Consider the following 14,686-nt stretch of genomic DNA (forward strand, 5'->3'; position numbering starts at 1 on the left):
CAAGTTCTTTAAGGTTAGTGCGTGGATCCTTATGCAAGACTTCAGTCTGTCTTGGGCTTAGCTAAAGGACACATGAGCAAACTTTTTACTGACTCTTGGACACCACAGCATCAAACTCTTGCTTGCATAAAAAAAGACCTTAAATTTAATGGGCTTGTGCAGACCATGTATTGAAATCTTGAACTCCATTGTGCTAGACTGGCTCTGAAGCACAAAGGGAGAGAACTGTTCAGTTAACTCCAGAGTTTGTGCTGCCTTGCAACTCTAAAAGCCCAACTAAACTAAGTTTTTAAAGGTGAAAAGGAAGCCATGTGTCGCTTAATGTGGGTTTAGTTTATGGAAATACTTGCACCTGTGGCAGATCTGGATTTGAGGTCACTTTCTGGTAATGTGGAGCTACACAAAATACCAGTGGAAATCCCCTTAAAGTTGGTCGGACTTGCTTGCTATAAAGCAAATGTTGCTGGGGAAATTTGACGTGTCATTTTTTAAAGTGAGTACTTGGATCACAATGGTCTTGGGTTTTGAAAAGGTCATGGGTGGCAAGAGGTTTGCTTCTGAGCACATGTGATTTCTTGGAAAAAGATTTTCAAAGTTAAATTTAATCTGATCCTACAAATTAAAAGCGGTTAAAAATCTGTCACTGACTCCACCTTGTTCCCAATGTCTTGACCTCACTGGGAGGATTCAAAAGTTAATTTTTCAAAATTTGTAGGATAAAAATCAGCTTAACTGTTAAACTAAATGATTTACAAAAAATCAACAAATGGGCACCACACTAATCTGCCAGTGGTATGAACAACTTTTTCTTGTCTCTTGTAAATTGATTTAGAACAATTTCTCTTTGAGTTGAAGCAATTTCTCTCCTGTAAACTGAGTTTAAGACCCGAGGGAAAAATTAATGATTTACAAGTCACTGGTTCAAGACATTTATTGAAAACTACAAAATGTGAGCAATGCAGAAATTGGTCATGTGACTGAAATGCATCAAACACCCAGGAAGCCGTTTACAGTAAACAAATGATTGCTCTCTCCACTGTAAAGTCCCATGTTTGAGCTACTTCCTCCGGTGGAAGAGATTCTTGATCCCCTCCTCAACAGACTTGGGTTCGTGCAGCATGGTCATGGGTTTGTTTTTCAGGGCCGCTTCTCTCATGCTGTGGTAAACATACTCGTTCTGCTTGAACATCCTCAGCTCCATCTCTGTCTGCATGCGCATCGCCTGTGGAGGAATAAGAGGGTAACCACTGGTATATCTGCACCAGTAATGTAACACTGATTTATGAATAAAGAATTAGATCGACTGGAAGATGAACATTTTCCAGCTGGATCCATGCCACAAGGGGGCAGTAGAAATGAAGCACTATTCATTTTTACCAGACATTTGCAACCAGAGCTACTTATACATTTTCTGATTATGATGGAGTAAACATTTGGATTATATTTTTCAACAAATCTTTAGCTGTGCCTCTCAGCTGTTTGGCACCTGATGCACTATATTTAATATTAAGCTCATCATTGAAGGCTGATATGCTTTCTTTTTGGTAAATATTGTTATAAAGCCCTGTACCTCCAGGTCTTTGGTAATGGGGTGTGTTGGGCCGTGGGTGATCATGAGGATGGCGTAGGCCTTGCAGATCATCCCGTGTCCGACCTCGATGAGTCCGGCCTGCCAGTGAGTCACTCCAGCACGCATGGCAGCCATACCGAGGGCAGCGTTGTTTGGGTGGTACAGCTTTCTGCCAAGACGGAAAACGTAGTGCTCAGCACAGAGATTTTCACCCAGGAAACTTGCAGTTGAGCAAGAATTTTGCAGTGGAAATGAGGTGCAAAATGCAACATTTTAGCAAAGAGCAACACATCAAAATATGTGACAAAAACAAATGTGCAAATAAGAAAATCACAAAAGTAAAAACAGCAAAAGCCATGAAAAGTAAACTGAGAGTAAAATAAAAACTACAAAACCCCCACAAACTCACAGAGAATATTAAACTACAAAAAATTCAGAAGAAATTTTGGTAGTGACTGATCGGACGGTTTAAATCCATATTACCATTTTTACTTGCGTTTAAACCCAACATATGTCACCTTTTGGATTTAAAGCCCTTTAATATCTGGAATCTACCTGTGTGTCACCACTAATCTATAACACAGCAAGACTTTCACCTTTAAATGAATCTGTTAGCTTTACATTTAAAGGCCACACAGAACTACCACTGATTCTTTTACCTAAAAAAAACTGGAACTTTCTCTTTAACTATCTAATCTATGAAAAACAAAACTTTTATTTTGAAGGCTGTGTGGGGGCTGTAGTTTTAAATTTTAGGTTAAGGTCTTGGACAGACTTCTTGCAGACTTCTTGGGGCTGACTCGGTGCATGGCGTGTTTCTGGTTACCATGGTGAGTTTCTAGTTACCATGGTGATTCTGACCTTTTCTAGTCAGCTGTTGTGAGTTATACCTTCTGTATAATAAGCCTCATACTTACAAGGAACGAAGACTTGATGAAAGTTGTGCTGTTTGTATAACAAACCTGCCATCAGAGAAACCTGATAGCAGATTTAAAACCCTAAGCAGGAATCATGCATCATACGAAGTTAAAGCTCCTGTTTGCACTCACTTGTATCCCTCTACCATCTTGCGAGCGAAATCTGCCGCTTCCTCAAAATACTGAAGATAAGCTTGCACCTCACTCATTGTGCTCCACATCCTCAACTGGTAGATGTGAGTTTCAGCCAAGATGGGCTCTGTCTTCTCAATGCACTGCCTGCATATTTTCACCACCTCGAAGCAAAAAAAAGACAAAGATTAGTTTAAATAACAAGCATGAGATCTTTTTAACCTGTTTTTGTTTGATATACCTCGTGGTAGTCGCCGTTTAATCGAGCCTTGTCCATCTTTTCCATCATATCAAAGCAATAATCTGTCGCCTCCTTCACCTGTTCATCTGATGGCTGAAAGTTTGGAAAAAATAATCTTATAACTAACCAACACAAATAGAGAAACAGCAGTAAAGAGGTCTAAAAATGCAACACCTAAGCAAAAAATAGTAGAGAATGGGTTATTTTGTTCAGAGAGGCCACAACTAAGTCCATAAAAGTTAAAGCCTGCTTACTTGTTATCTCTAAAAGACCTTTGTCCAACTGCAAGAAGTATGTCCAAGACATCGATTATGTCACATTGTGTTCAGTTTCTTAAGATAAACAGACGTAGAAAAAGTTTTATCCTCATAGATAAAAGACTCTATAAATAATAATGACCTCTCTCGTCTCAACCAGCAGAATGTAGTATGACCTAGTAGTGAATTGAGCAGCTTAAGATAATGTGAGGCTGCTCTATTTATTTGTTACTAGTAGCTGACTTTGCTTTATTGCTGTATGCCACTGAAGTATAAGTACAGTCATAAAGTCATTGCACAAGTCTAGTTAAAATCTGGGAGTGTGTGTAAATGGCAAATCTACTTGTGAATTATCTTCTCTTAAAATAGTCAGTGTAGTCCTGCTTCTCATATTTCCCGCCTGCCTTATCACGCCTGTCAGTGCTAAATGAGGCGCTAGCATTTGGTCTGTTTGCCACCGTGGAATAAACCCCGCCCCCCCAACTCCACACACACACACACACACACACACACACACACACACACACACACACACAACCTTGACTCCTTCCACTTCCCGTCCCCCCATCTTTATGTCATCGTGGGTTTTGTTGGTGCAGTGTTCACATGTGCAGTCAAAGAAGTACTGTGTTTTCAGGAGCCTCTGTCTCTCTTCTGACACATTCAAGTAGTCCACATACGCGACTGTCAGCTCCTCTCCTTCTGCAATCTTGCCCAAGGAGCGCAACTCAATCCTGAAGAGTGGAAACAAAAATTAAGGCATGTCTGCATCTGAAAATGCATGCAAAGTGATGTCATGTCATTTTCAATGATGGCGTGTATGAGGGTGGAAGCCTACATACACTATGATGTGGGTTTCAGTCAAGTCTGTCAACTTTACAGACCAGACAGCATGATAAAAGTGATCACACACGTTATTTCTTGAAACACTTAATGATCTGCTTGTGTAAATGAACAGAATATTTAAAGGTGCAAAGTAAAGCCTCTCCTTTTTACCCTCTAAGCAGATTGTATTATATTTGCCATCATATTTTGTAAAATAAATAAATAACGCTAATCTCAATTCCTAACTCATGAAAACAGATTAATTTCTCCCTTTTTCTGATAAAACAATGTTCGTAGAAAACACATTTTTAATCTGAATCATACACCCACTGATGCTTGTAACAAAATCTTTTTTAATCTACCATTTATACTTTTTAACCTGGTTTTGCGTGTGATCTTGACTCAGTTTACTCATCCAGTAATTCTGTACCTATATGATGCTGTTTCATCCAAGTCTGCTTCATTTGGGAACAGAACATTTTATTTACACACTCATGATAAAGTAAACAACATTAATGGTGCACAGAAAGAAAGTCAAATCTGGCAACTTTGATGCTTCTTAATGTTGTTTTAGTGACTTTGAAATTAGATTCAAACTGTGGATTGTTTGAAGCCTACTGTCATGAAATCAAATCTTAAATGGGCCAGGAGTTCCCCTGTCTATTCTTGACCCTATCTTATCACTTCTTCATTTACTTAATTTGTGCTTCTGTTAAGAGCAGGCAGTGGTAGTGATTTTCTGTCAACTATTGTAATATTAAAATATTTAGCTTTACTACTTTTAATGTAAATGTGTAAATCTAAGGTATAGGAGCTGCAACTTTTAGATCTGTTACTTTTCCAACATCCCTGAATAAAATGGCTGAATCACATTTTCAGTATGCAGTCTAGTTCCTCAAGGTTCTGTTAATGACTGGATTATTTGACTCAGGTGTGTTGAAGCAGAGACACGTCTAAAAGCTGCAGGTCACCAGACTTCGAGGCCTGGATTTGAAAACCCCTTTTTTTTTTAGGTGTTTCCCTGCCTCCACACACTTGACTTAAATAGATAGGCATTTGCCAGGCTTTTGCTGCTCTTAATTGTACACTAAAAGAGGAAAATGCATTCATTTTATTCAGGATTGCAGGTGCAGGAGAATCACCTGAAGCATGAAGGACAGCGGGTCCTCGAGAACAGCACCATTATCCTAAAAATGTTATATTTTGATGAATTGTTATTGCATATAACTAGGCAATCCACAAATATTTTTATTTAACTCCTGAAAATTTTATTTTTTTATGCATTTGACATTTGATACCAGATTTTATACTAGTCAGATTATGGCCTTGGTCAGGTCACAGAAAATTACTTTCAGGAACTGGTTGACAAAAGGATTGTTGCGAAATGTCCTTGATCGTTCTCATATACCTGTAAAAGTTGAGTTTGAAAAAGAAAAACTGTAAATGTTGGACGTACTTTGCCCTTGTATGCACGGGATGAGTCCAGTTCTGTCAACGGCTGCAAAAGCCTCCGTTTATAATCCTCATTGTCTTGACAAGGGAGTACTAGAGCCATTTTTACATTCAGTTCATATCTTTTAATTTATAGCACATTTATATTGTATTACTCTAAGCAACTCTTAGGTAAAATGACATCAGGGAGATGCTAGCACCACCACGCTAACCTAACCTAGCTATCTGGTTAGCAAAAACTGAGCCCAATTATTTCAGACAGCACCTTTAAACAAAACTGTATTCACATGAAAATGGTGTTAGCTAGGTAGTGTTAGAGGTGAGCCATTGAGACAAACAAAAAACAACCTTCTGTGTTTTCATTTGACAAAAATCAAATATCAAATGAAAAATCTAGCACATGTAAAACTGTGTGTTGATCTCACAAGCAGTTAGATAAATACGAGGATGAAGAAGAGAAGTGGGCACAGAACAGCTTCTTGTCACACTCAGATGGGTGAGTGAGAGTTAGCGCGTACATGTTGATGTTTCTATAAGAAGATGGATTCACAATGAATAAAGTGCACACCACAGAACCAGCTAAGACGTTTGTTTTCTACGAAGGATCGATTGGGGTTATGTGCAAATATTTATTAGCGTTCAGTATTCCTGTAGCTATCAAAAGGATTTAAGGTGAGGTAACGCACCTCCGTTGAGAATGAAATATGGTATTCACAGCCGACTGACTGAAAGACAAGCAGGAAGCAGTTTTACAGCGAATAACACTTGACGAATACATAAACCACACACAAACAAACCTTATATAGCACAAAAACAAAAAGTGCACACACACAAACCTTTAACCCTGGGTTTTATTTTCCCATTTTCCATTTTGAGTCATGTGCAGCTACAGTGATTTGATAAAGTATTTGTCCCCCACCTATTGCTTCTGTTTCTGTTTATTGTCCTGATGAAATGTTTCAGATCATTAAAGATATCCTGAATAGATACAAGAAGCAGCTTTCAAATGATAATTTCATTGGTATTAACCAAAAAAGCTACATGAACTTCCTGATCTTTTAGACTCAATTAGCTATATGAAAATAAATATCCAAATCAGAATGGTCCTGTGTGAAGATGTAATTTTCCTCTCCTCCAAACCGCTCTTTAAATCATGAATTAACAGCGATATATCGTAGCTTTTGGCTCAATTTCATTGGCTATCCTTTAATAAAAAGTTTCTGACAAGCTAAAAAAAAAAAAGCAATTATTTTACAGTATGCCCTGATCTAACAATCTGTGAATCCTATTACTGATTCATTGGCCTCTGTGAAAAGAATTACAGAGACATTTCTAAGATTTTGGGACACCAGTGATCCATGATGAAAGCCATTATCCACAAATGAGAAAGACTTATTTGCAGTGAAAAAACAGGCAAAAGCTACACACCTACCCTCCAAAAGATGTCTGCTAATACAACCGCTTGAAACCAGACCAGTTTTTAGGTTCACAGACTTTTTACATTTATAAGACCAGTGAGGTTTTAACATTATTTTCAAATTGTCCTTTAAAACTGAATTTTGTATTTACTCAGGTTATTTCTATCTAGCATTTAATATCCTGAAATATATAAGTGTGACAAGCAAAAAAAAAAAAAAAAGAAATCTGAAGGTAGCAATAGCAAACATTGTCAGGGGGAGTTTTATTTTTGTTCATTTATTTTTTACTTACCTGCCGTGGTTGAGGATCACAGTGCAGTTTGGCCAACAGTCATGGTTAACCAAGCACAAATTAGGAAAAAGACCAACTCCTACCGCCTGAAGACCCCTCTGGTCGCTCACAGTGAAGCCGTTACAGTTGATCTGAAACGTTAGACAGGAAATATTTCAGTTGAAATCAAGAATATAGACAAGGTTGACAATAAAAATATTTGACTAAGAAGTTTCACACATATCAATGTGTTTCTGTTTGGCATTGCTGCCCGATCTGAAAGACGACATAACCTCAGCTTAGTTTTCTAAATTTCTAAACCTTTGTTGGCTTCAGAAGATAAACTGGTCAAGAGTTTGTGGAAAATACGGACCATTTTCTCTTTTTATATGAAAGATGTGTTGCCTTAACACAAACTACTGCAGTGAAGGTGGAGTGAATAATATTGCTTGACTTGTTAAAAGAGATGAGAACCCTGGACTCTTCCAATGAAACCAGAAATTAAAGCCAAATTGTCTCAGCTTCCTTATCACTACCAACGTCTTTGTTTTTGAGTCATTGGTACACTGTACATGTCGTTCTTTCTGCACAACAGATGAATGTTTAAACCTGAGTGTCTGCTATAAAACAAATATTAGGTGCCATAACTTGTTGACTAAGACCAAACTCATTAATTTTGCTCTCTTAGCTCCTGCACACGGCCTTATCTTGAAGGGAGCTGGCTCATACCAGGGTTTGCTTGATCACTGGAAAAAAAGCAGCTTCTGCTCTGGAGTCTTACACCACAAACATGTCATACTTTGGAACGCACCACTCCAAATATGTGTGAGATGTCGTCGATTGTGTGCTGCTTGCTGGTTCGGGGCCAGTAGTCCAGGAAGTTGTGTATGTCCACTTTGAGCTCCTTTAAATCGTCCTCCTGCATGTCGTTTAGGTGGTCCTCCAGCTCGTCCAGGGTGGTCAGCTGCAAGTCAGACACCAGGCTTCCTTCCTTATCGATGCGCCACATGATGCGGCTCACCAGTCTGCGTACGCGAAGGAAAAGTGGAGAACACCAGTTGGAAATTGGACAGTGAAGCACTGTGTGTGTGTGTGTGAGCCCATATTTTTATCTTCTTCTAAAGTGACAAGGACATATGAATCAAGATTCTAGAGTCTGACATGAAAACTTAAATGAAACAACAGCACTTGAAAAGGAAATTAGCCAGGCGTCTGGGTGTGTCACCGTACCATGACATCAGTTATTTTGGTACAAATGGCATTAGCAATGCCTTGGACAGAAAACAGGCTTGTGCTGCTCTGTTTGTTAATCTGTGCAAGGTATTTGAGTCTGGTGATCATGCGCACAGACACCGGTCTGAGTGATGGGCTTTCAGGCTAGGTTGAAGCCTTCCTCACAGATGGAGAACAAAGTGTTTCGTAGATGGAACCAAGTCCAGTTTTCTTGAGATTTTGAAATGAGTCCACCAAGGTTCAGTTTTAGGTCGGGTTTTTATTTTCCATGCTTAGTAATAACACTGTTAGATTGCAGATGGTTCGTTGCGTAAGTGGTACTGCTGAGCTTCAGCCTCTCTCTCACGATGACGTTTTTCAGAAATGACCCACAAATCTCAGCTAATATTGATATTTCTGCCTTCGGGTAGACCTTAAGCAGAGTGTTTTTTATCACCATGATGGCCTTTCTTTCAGAACTCAAACTGATCATTAAAGAGCTAGAAATGTGTGGTGGTGGTGGTGGTTGTGTGTGGGGGGGGGGGGGGGTTTCAGAGAAGTTTAGCTTGTCTGAATTGATCAGCTAATTGCAAAAACTTGTTAAAGCTAAAACAAATTTAAATGTTTTTGACTTTGGTGACATTTTTAATATCCAGACTTCTTCCACTCCATAGATGTAGAGTATGCTTCTGTTTTATGTTAAATTAATTGCACAGAATAAATCACTAGTTACTTTATAATTGTTTTTTGGCCTTCATTAAGCCAAGGGTTATTAAGTTTTATGCACAAAGCTATGCTGCTATCTAATACTTTCAAACAGAAGCTGTGTGTTGCAGTTCTTGAGATTACATCCCTGAAGAGTACACCAACCCTTTCTTTGAACTTGGACTATGCACTCTCATATTACATTTTGGTCATAGAATGATAATAATCTAATTTTAAAGCACATAAGATTTCTGTAACCGGAGAGTGACCTTGCACCTGTAAAACAAAATGATTTTTTTAATGTATTTCTAAAGTTTTGTTGTTTGATGTATTCCCAAACAGAAAAGTTCAGCGTAGTTCTCCTCGGGCTTCCACTCACCGGATGTTCTCATTTGGTACTTTTCCGTACGCCTTGATGGCACTGCACTCTTGTTTGTGTTCGGCCCAGCCAGCGCGTTGGCAGGTTCGGTCGCAGTAATGGGCAAATTTGCATTGACCACATCTCTGGAGCTTTTCTTGTCTGCGGAAACAGCTGTGGCAAATGCGCTCTGCGTGGCTGAAGAGACAAAAGTAATAAAAATGTCACACAAAAAAAATTTGTCCACGTTTGCTGTTTTGCTGAATTTGCTTACTTAAGTTGACTTTTAAGTAAATCAGCAAAGTGTAATTAGTTTACTTTTTCTATATTTCAGGGCATATTGCAAAACACTCAGATAACATCAGATAACTTAATTGCTTCCATGCAACGCTAATAAGAGGACTTTGAGTTGAGATTATTTTCTCCTTCATGTTTATCTGTTGTAAAAGGATTATATTCCTTCTGGGAAGGGAATGACATTGATATTGAGAAGATCAAACACATTATAAAACGCTAATTGTACACTTGCACATTGTTCAAACTGCATTTATTGCAGCTATGACTGATAATAAGTAGTATTTTGTAAAAACGGATCTCTTAAGCTTAAAATTACAAATAAACTTGTAGGGCTTTCAAAATTTTAAAAGTGTTTTACGTTGAATATCCTCACAGTTGCATTAAAACACATTACCTCTGATTTCACTCCACATCATACCTGTCAAACACAACAGCTGAGAGACTGGCCTCAGAAAAAATTACATCTCCAGCCCAAAACTCCTTGGCGGCCTTCAAGCCCCTTCCTTTCCCAGGAGAGTCGAATATGGCCACGTTCTCCATTCTCGGTGCTCCTCTTTCCCAGATTTTGGGGAATGAATGGTGGCTTGAGCTGAGCGAAGGCTATCACACTACAAAGATAGTTGGAGAACTCGCAAACCAACACGTTGTATCTTCTGTGGCAACTGGACATTCCTCCCTCCAGGGATTAAAATAGCCTTACCCCACTTGAGCTGTACCAAGAGGCTCAGAGAGGGGGTTGCCTCATTAGATGCCCCAAAATCAAAATTCTTAAGGTTTACAGACATTTTCATGAAACAGTCATTACTGTGTGAAGCGATCACCGCTAGCACTAACCATCGAACTTACAGGACTGATTAAATTGCGTTCACATGTTAAATGTTGTGTCCCATAACCTGGGACATTTTCCCACACACCCCCCACTTCCAGGACCTGGTAGCTGTCCTCTCCCTGAGTGTTATTTTTGTCTCTCAGTTGGACCTGTCCATCAGGCCTTGGAGGTGTCGCTGAACAGCTGCCAGACGTTTCATAGAAACAGAGCCGCTCCGTCTCTTAGCCTCCACTCTGTTCTAGTGCTTTCTCCAACATGCTCCCTCTGTCTGGTTGCTACAAAACATATGACACATGAGAGAAAATTCACTTTTCCTGTTGAATGTTGTGGAAAACAGAGGAGCCTCCAACACAACTGGATTTGTACAAAACAGTTAAAGTAGCAGTAAAGTACCTTTAAAGGTCAAACAGGAAGGAAGTCTGCAAAAATATATCTTTATTTTACTTGTTTATTTAACCAGGGACAAATCCAGAGAATATTGCTTTTATGTTTAATGCAAAGTAAATGTTTTGCGTCTGTGTTTCTAGACGGAGGTAATTTGTAACCCTCGCCCCTGACTACACTGTTGACAAATAAAATAAATACAAATCTTGGACAAAATAAATGAATAAAAAGCATACACAATATTACAATAAATACAAAAGTAATAATGATGGACACTAGAGTGAGCTAGTGATTGAAAGGCAAAGGTTTTACAGGTGTATTAAAAAAATGTAATTCAGAAACAAGTTTTGTTCGACACCTTCTGCCACTTTCTCAGTTACCTTAACATGAGAAGTGCTTTTCTTTTAGAAATATATATATTTTACTCTGGAAAGTGTGTGTGTTGGGAGTAAAGATGTAATAGTTTTCCCAAACCCCAAAGTAATTTCCAGACAAAGGATTATAGCTATATGGATGATAGGTCTCAATATTTTATCACCATCATCAGCAGAAGTACAAATAACCAGTAAGCAAAGTCTACATTTCATGCATTTGTTAGGATGGTGATTCCATCGGGACGACAGGTAATGAACCAGTTTACACTGACAAGATGTTAAGAAACACATCTACATAAGTAGAAAACCTTTTACATAGAAATGTTCTTTTATGTATTTTTTCCAAGAATTGAGATTGTTTATCTCACAAAGAGGTGAGAGGTGACTGAAAATAATTTCTGTGTCCATGCATGAACTGATAAAGTCTTGGGGTCAAGTTGATTGGAAGGAATTATAGCGCCTCATAGCGGTCAGCGATAATAATAACATCCCCCAGAAACGGATTGATTCAACGCTCCTGGTAACAATTTTCCAGCTGTGACAACACTGCCACCTCCTGGACACCTGCCCAAATTTTAACACAACAAACATGCTTTTGTAGATGTTTTTTCACATGAAACACTAAGCCATAAGCAACGGAAACTCTCAATTGTGAACTCGCTATGAAGTTATTAGACAGTGTTAGAAAAACAAAACTAAGCACTTAGAGCTTTTTCATTTAAAAACAATAAGTTGGTATTTTTGTGAGTGATGCAGTCACATAAGTCTGGATACTAATCAGTTATAGATACCTTCTTTCACATTTATCCATCCAGTTCATTTGAGGTTTTGGTATTTATGTATCTGTTAAATAGTTATTTTAAATCTGTGAATATGCTTTTGTCTTAAAATACAATAGATTAAAAAAACATTAAAAAGGAAAACAAAAGGATTTTGTTTGAATCTGTAAAATGTCAACATGTACTGGAGTTATGAAAGTCAAGGATGACTGTAGAAGTTTAATAGTATCATGTGTTAACTATTTCTTTTACAGTTGTATTTTTGCATTTCTTTCTCTCTGTGGTATTTTTAAATGTGCCATTATTGTTTTATTGTATTTCTTGTTTTTAATGAAATTTAATTTTCATAAACCTCCCTCCTTGATTTTCCTGTAAAACACTTTGAATGATGTTACAAGTAAACTCACATTTCCTTGATTTCAGCTAAGAAAAGTTAAGTTTTCCAACAGCTTACAAATTCTACTTGTGTTTTCTTTAACGTTTGCAAACAGGGTGATTGGAATTGCAGAGAACACAGTGGAATAATATTCTTTAGAGTATTTTCTCTTCTGCTGTCATTATTTGGAGCAGCATTATAACCTTAAAGACGCTCGACAACCTGATGAAGACGGCTGGTTCTGTTTTGGGGATTACTTTGGAGATGATGCCAGAAAAAAGGATCCTACATCAAATAAAGAGATAACTCTGACTATCCTTTTCATGAGACACGAGGTGTCTCAGTCAGAGGATTCTTCAAATTTGTTGTAACACAGACAGTTACAGGAGATCTTTCCTACCCACAGCCATCACTATCTACAAAAACTTCAATTAAGTGACCTTTAAGTATATTTAATTTCCTTTTGGATTCAGTAAAGTATTTTTGAATTTATTTGAACTATTTAGTGAATTATTTTATTTTAATCACTACGTTATCTTGTGTGTTTTTCTTTCTTTCTCTCCCTTAGTTTGTTTTTCTTTAATTCAATGTTTTGCACTCTGGTCAGCATTGTTGTTGTTTTTAAAGTGTTTTATTTTTAATAAACGAGATTGGTATGGTAGGTAGCAAGGTCAGATTCTCAGGAAATCTTTTCAGGAATGTCACATCCATCCATCCATCCATCCATCCATCCATCCATCCATCCATCCATCCATCCATCCAGGTGACCATTCCCATGAACACTGGATGAACGCCAAAAGGGGGCGTTTGTATCGTGCCGCTGAAGGGGGCGGTGCCAGAGGTGGGTGTGTGTCTCTCAGCTGATGCGCGTAACCACCGACCGACTCCATCATCAGCATCCGACGCTGACAGCGGTCGAAGACAACCGAGCCGCGGTAGCAACGCAGAACCACTCAGAGCCCGGCCGAGCAGCACCGACGCCGTCTTGTGACAATACTGCTGATTCCAGGCTGCCATCTTACCGACCAGCCAGCTGCAGAAACAGTGAGTAGCCTTTTGATGACGGACCGCCGGGATGCTACAATCGGTAAATCAAAGCTGCTGCATGATACGTCGTCAATGTCAGAGACGCTGTGCATTTTGATGTAGATTGCTCGTGTTATTGTTTCCCTGTGTTCGGCGAGGGTTGTGAGGTTTTTGTGGGTTTATTTTTTCCCAGTCAGAGGCCTAGTCGGTAATTGTCAGGGAGCGCAGTGGATTCAGGGCTTGATGCGGATGCTGCTAAAGCCGCCCTTGCCGCCCAGGGATGCAGAGAAAAGGGAGAGCGAGGGAGTCGTGAGGGGAGGGGATGGAGGCAGAGCAGCACATACATAGCCAGGGTATTTTACTACTACTACTATTCATCCGAGTGGAAGTAAACCTCTAGTAAATGGGCTGAGAAGGGGAGGTGCATGGCATGACTGCATCTATCTATCTATCTATCTATCTATCTAAATACTTTGCTGATTAGTTTATGTGATGGGGCTTCAATTCCATTCATTTCAACATAAATATGGCATTTTTTCCCCCATTTAACCCATTTTGTTTGGCCTTTTACGCCCAAATTAAATGAATGCATGCATCAGTATGGGAATAAATGTCGAAAGCATACATCTCCCTGTTAACCTGGTGCTGTGCTGAAGAAAAATCGAAAGCTAAATCATTTCAAAACATTTTTCTGCCTATGATATATATAATAATCTGAAAAAAAGTATATTTTGGGGGATAAATATAAAAACAAACAACAACAAAAAACAGCTGACCTGGTTGCATAAATGTGCACAGTCTTAAACTAATTATTTGTGGAGTTTATTAGTATGCCATATCTTGGTTTGGGAGTATTTGCCCACTCTGTTTGTGAAAGGTCTCATAATCCGTCAGATTGTGAGGACATATCTTGTCCCCCTGCCGTCTTTAGTTGCCCACACAGGTTTACTGTTGGATTCACTTAATCTAAGCCATTCCCAAGCTTTAATTTTCTTCTGGTGAAACCATTGCTTTGCTGATTTAAATGTATGCTTTGGCTCACTGCAATTATAAAACACTAAAGTCCAAGTTCAATTTTAGATTTCTAGCAGGTGCATATCTAGAGATAATTTGATAAATTCCTCCAGAAATCACAGCTCCATCTGAAGAAGCATTATGATGGCACCACCATGTTTTGCTGTGGTTACGGTGTTTGTTTGATGTTCAGAGCTGTTTTTGTGCCAAACGTGGCTTTTGAAATCGTTGCTCAAATGCTCAGTCTTG

General features: G+C 38.8%; 1 protein-coding gene across 2 annotated transcripts; it reads right to left on the minus strand.

The window, feature by feature from the left end:
• Positions 1 to 916: 916 nt before the first annotated feature.
• Positions 917 to 10,539, minus strand: smyd1b (SET and MYND domain containing 1b). Of its 2 annotated transcripts, XM_015007417.2 has the most exons (10): positions 10,074 to 10,538; positions 9,380 to 9,556; positions 7,895 to 8,108; positions 7,105 to 7,235; positions 6,081 to 6,119; positions 3,656 to 3,851; positions 2,861 to 2,953; positions 2,620 to 2,783; positions 1,571 to 1,739; positions 917 to 1,222 (listed from the first exon to the last, which is right to left on the minus strand). In XM_015007417.2, exons 1-10 carry the CDS (start codon positions 10,193 to 10,195, stop codon positions 1,058 to 1,060), a joined length of 1,470 nt encoding a protein of 489 aa, XP_014862903.1. In that variant the 5' UTR covers positions 10,196 to 10,538; the 3' UTR covers positions 917 to 1,057. The 2 variants fall into 2 exon arrangements, with proteins under 2 accessions (XP_014862903.1, XP_014862904.1); XM_015007418.2 differs by lacking the exon at positions 6,081 to 6,119 and having other exon boundaries at positions 10,074 to 10,539.
• Between the last annotated feature and the right edge of the window lie 4,147 nt (positions 10,540 to 14,686).

Source organism: Poecilia mexicana, unplaced genomic scaffold (genome assembly GCF_051168715.1).
Source record: "Poecilia mexicana isolate PSO_F unplaced genomic scaffold, ASM5116871v1 scaffold_9, whole genome shotgun sequence".
In the NCBI taxonomy this organism is placed as follows: Eukaryota; Metazoa; Chordata; class Actinopteri; order Cyprinodontiformes; family Poeciliidae; genus Poecilia; species Poecilia mexicana.

Bases quoted from the DNA above. Each gene is read 5' to 3' on its own strand.
- smyd1b (XM_015007417.2), bottom strand. From the start codon at position 10,195: ATGGAGAACGTGGCCATATTCGACTCTCCTGGGAAAGGAAGGGGCTTG. The intron at 3,852-6,080 runs GTGCGTTACCTC...TCCACTCTTCAG, and splicing joins ATATTTCATTCTCAACGGAG to GATTGAGTTGCGCTCCTTGG. The intron at 2,954-3,655 runs GTTGTGTGTGTG...CCAAACTTTCAG, and splicing joins GGGAAGTGGAAGGAGTCAAG to CCATCAGATGAACAGGTGAA.